This window comes from Poecilia latipinna, unplaced genomic scaffold, assembly GCF_001443285.1.
Source record: "Poecilia latipinna isolate Pla-1442-1.1 unplaced genomic scaffold, P_latipinna-1.0 Scaffold1262, whole genome shotgun sequence".
NCBI lineage: Eukaryota > Metazoa > Chordata > Actinopteri > Cyprinodontiformes > Poeciliidae > Poecilia > Poecilia latipinna.
In genome coordinates, this window is record NW_015113878.1 from 102,485 (window position 1) to 107,145 (window position 4,661).

Here is a 4,661-nt window from a genome sequence, read left to right on the forward strand (position 1 = left end):
TACAGACACTATTACTGTGATACCCCCAAAGAAAATTCAATGCAGCCGCAGTTGTCTTCTGAAGTCACCTAATTAGTGTACAGAATCCAGATATGTGTAATTTAATCTCAGTATGTACACAGCGGTTTAATGAATACCTTAGAGTTTTTGTTTGTTTGTTTTCAGGAGCTGGGTTTCCATTGACCTTAAAATTGCGTAAATTGGAGTTACAAAAATACATTTGCTTAATGGAAACACGCCAATTAAAAAAAAAATCTCACATTTTTTGTTAAGAGGTTTTTGCGGTTGGATGAAGTGGTTTTTCAAACGCATAAATTTGTGTATCTTGTGAAACTGCAGTGAAAATACTTTTTTCACATCACACCAGCTGTGACCAACGGTCGGGTTTCAATACTGGTGGAAAGGACAAAGAAGACGGCAGAAAGGGGAAGGAGGACGATGACGCAACATGTTTTTTTTTTTATCTCATGAAAAAAAAAATCTTATTCAAGAATTTTATAAATATATTTATCTTATTCAAGTATGATTTCAACTGACTTTCTTATTTAATGCAAACACTGCAAATGCGAAATTTGTCTTTTTCCAACATTAGCAGAATAGCAACAAAGTTTGGCGCACATCTGTAATGGAAAAGCAGTTAGTGAATAACAAATCTACAGGTCAGATGGAAAAATACACTCAGCGGCCAACCATTCATACTTCACAAATCTGGTCTTTGTGAAAGAAAGACAAAGAAGAGACCATAAAAAGTTCAAATTTACAGTTTGCAATCAGACATGTGGCTTAATGGACAGAGCCAAAGTGTGGAAGACGATGTTGTGATCAGATGACACTAAAGTGTGACATTCTGACCTCTAGTAAAATGATATGCACCGTGAGGAATGGATAGATAAAAATGCACACCACAATTTTCAGATTTATAAACGTAAATGATAATAAAAAGCATATGTCACTTTCATTCCACAAAATAATTATCCACTGATTTATATTGTCTTATGACATAAAATCCCAATGATATACAATGAAATTTCTGAAAAGAACAGCATTTCACGCAAGGTTAATTTCATATACATGATCATAACTCACAAACAGGAAGTGGTACACCACACAGGAGTCATATCATAAGAAAACACTATCTTAAAGGAACTAAGACTATAATACTACACTTAAAGGGGCAGTATTATGTGTTTTACAGGCACATAGTGCCATTTTAAAGCTTCAATTGTTTAACAATGCTCTCTCTATATATATGTCAAATCATTCAAATAAATTTTACCTTTTAAATGAACACTGTGAAATTGGACCTCTGTCTCTTTAAAAACTCCTGCTCTTTCTGAAACCTGGCCTTCAGGAAGTCGTCACAACATGGCTCCTCTGTTAACCTATAAAAACATTTTTACCAGTGTTTCATTAAGACGTAGCTCATACAATGAACTCAGCAGATGCACAGATCCACCAGGTGTTTGCTAATCACTGTTGGCTAGTCTGAAGGAACTGAGTGGGGGAGATTCAGAGGAGGGCTGCTCTGTGAGGTGGAAGCTTTGAAGCTTGGAAACTGCAGGTCTGAGGAGGAGTTGTGTCTCAAAGACGGGGCTAGATCCACCCAGGCATTTTGCACAGCTGAATGGATGCCATGGAGATTAAAGGATTTCTCAAACATTCATGAAAAAAATAAAGGCAACACTCCAGGTATGACTTTGATGAGGGAATAACATTATAAAATGATATATTGCTCCAAAAAGTTAATTTTACATTATACTGCCCCTTTCACGGTACCTGGAAGTTACTTAAACAAACTAACAAACAAAAAACCCTGTATTATCTGTATGATTAAATAATCTACAAATATTGTTGTCACATTATCTCACTAAGATAAAATGTTTTGTAAAATCCACTTTATCTACAGTTCCTAAATCACATAAAGTAAAGAACGAAGACACAAGATGAATGCATATCAGCAGTAAAACAGATCTCCCATATTGGTTTGTCTACAAGACCAGGCATGGGGGGGGGGGGACGGAAACTTCCAGAAGAATTCCACCTTTACAGGAACTAAATCTTCATCCAAAGATGGAGTCAGGTGCTCCATTATGCGCGCGCAGACGCGTTGCTCAGCTACTTCCAGCAGGGGGCAGTGTTACCTGTTACATCGCATGCTGCTTTCTGTGCACTGGAGTCTGATTGAGGAAAGAGGCGGAATCCGCAGCAATCACCTGCCGTAGGCCGCACCGCGCTACAGATACTCTTCTTCTTTGACGTAGAGGATCTCATGGGCTGAGCTGGGAACCTGACGGAGGCAGAAATGAGGAAAGAGACGGGCAGTCAGGGGCTACGCATATTTCCCCACAGACACCGCGGTCGATACTTCGGCTCTGTAATGAGTGAACACTCACACTACAAGCTGCTCCAGCTGTAGTTAAAGGTTATCTGCTGTTGTGGCCAAAACACGTGTCGTAGTGACACACATTTTTATCAGCTACTTTTTCAAAGTTTCTAAGTTATACCGAAAAACAAATAAATTAATGTTGCCATATTTAAAACCAGTATTCAATAAATTCCGATACGTGTTCAAATTAACACATATTTCAAATAATTGTAAACTTTTGAATCTGTTTAAGAATTTTTATTAGAATTATTGCTCTGATGTAATAATCTAATTTTAAACAATTTCAGAAGCAGAAAATCATCATTAAATTATGATGACTTTCATATTTTTATATATATATATATATATATATATATATATAGTTAATTTGAACAAAAATAAATAATTGGAAACATGAATCTGTATGGAATTAACCTATATAGCACAGTAGCTGATTTTAGTTAATAAATAAATGAACTTTTCTATAATTTTCTAATTTCTTAAAATGGGTCTGTAGGTAAAATGTTCTACTTCAGTGCTTCCAGTGTTGACTCCTCCCTGTTCATCATGGCCGTTGTAAAAGTATTCCCACCCAACAAGCGTTTTCATATTCCATCCTGCTTTTACATGCTAACACAACGTAACACATAATTGTAAAGATTTGCACTGCAAATCACATGAAATCATCATAAATTAAGATAGGCGTCAAACAGGCCAGGGCAGGCCCTGAATGTGGGGAGTTGGAATTTGACAAAATATGAAGAACTATGCTTTTCTAAGGTATTGCATGTTAATAATGTCCTTATTGCTACTGAGACTCAGATCTTCTGGCATCAGGTTAAACTAGCAGAATTAAAACCCACCTGGAAAAAAGTAAACAAAATGAAAGTAATAATCACAAAATATTCAATGAAAGATCATAAAAACAACTTAATTAATGCATTTTAACTTCTTTCTAATGAAGCAATCCTATTTAATTTTGAAAAACACTTTCAATGGCCATAAAGGAAAGTTTATAAGGAGGAGCTGATCAGTATGACAAAAAAAAGTCACAAATTATCAGCAAATATGACTTTGGTTCTGTAAAATCTATCTTAACTATCTGTAGTAATTTATAATGATATTTTGGGAGGTAATTGCTGCTTGCCTGCTGTTTTCTATTTTGTTTCTTTTCTTCTGCAAACTGAATTTAAGCCTCCCTCAACAAGCATTTAAACAGCACAATCTGTCCTCTTGGAGCAATGTCTTCAAACTCAACTACCGCCAGAAGCTTTCGCCAAACCACAGCCGCATTCTGCCTCAGCTGTTCTGCTTACAGCGACTACTCAAGAGGACAAAATGCAGATAAAACAAAAGGTAAAAAAAAAAGCTCAAAAATAATGACAGAAATAAGTAGGAGTACTGAAATTATGTACAGCGTTGCACCACATCGGATGTCCAGAAATCCAGAAAAGCGGCGTGCAGCAGACGCTGGAGCAAAACGGTGGCGTCAGGACATGGAGACTTGTTTGTGCTTCAGCCTTGGTCTGAGAAATATTTGTATTCATCTGTGATTCTTTCAGCATCGTTAGTTTTCAAATAACATTTTTCAGCAACGTCTGTGTTCAAATTAATAGGATTAAAAAAACATTTTAAAATAACCAAAGTTGACCGATGTACCAAAGAAGACATGGCAGAATAAGAAAAAATAAATACCTGAACTATAAATCCTGGGGTTATTATGATGAAGATTTTATGCTTTGTTGGGAGAAAGGTGAAGTTTTCAGCCAATTCTGTTTGGATCTAATATTAGACAATAATGAAAACATCGATGTAATGTTTATTAAGATGAATTATTCCAACAGCCTATTTTACAGTTCAGCTGTAACATAGTACTGTGTGTGCAAAATGTTTAAGTTTGCACATGATTACAAAAATCCATAACACTCAGTTTTCTTCACTTCATGTCTTTCTTTAGGTCACACTATTGAAAACACTGCATCTGGTTAAAGTTTAGCTGTTCTTGCTGAAGATTTATGACATTTTCTCTTTTACTGTTTAGCTGGAGTCAGAACCCGGCTAAATCACAAAGCTTCTGTTAAGGTTTTCAATTTATGTTGCATTAAATGGCTTTAATCCTCCCGTCTGTTGACCGTCCTGCTCTGTGAGATTTCCTCACTTTTCCAAAACGTCTTCCTACTCGAGACAAAGGAACTTCTACTGCTAAGACCTTCACAAGACATTGCTTAAAAAAAAAAAAAAAAAAAAAAAAACCCCAAAAATTCGGGAAAATCCTTTTAAAAAACACATGAGGGGG

General features: G+C 36.0%; 1 protein-coding gene across 3 annotated transcripts in view; it reads right to left on the bottom strand.

Moving 5' to 3' along the window:
- Nucleotides 1–1,990: 1,990 nt before the first annotated feature.
- klhdc8a (kelch domain containing 8A) overlaps nucleotides 1,991–4,661 on the bottom strand; it is a 64,402-nt gene continuing 61,731 nt past the window's right edge. For all 3 annotated transcript variants that reach the window (XM_015054589.1, XM_015054590.1, XM_015054591.1), the window contains exon 9: nucleotides 1,991–2,287. In XM_015054589.1, the coding sequence (XP_014910075.1) occupies nucleotides 2,234–2,287 (54 nt within the window). In that variant the 3' untranslated portion in view covers nucleotides 1,991–2,233. The remainder of the gene's footprint in view (nucleotides 2,288–4,661) is intronic.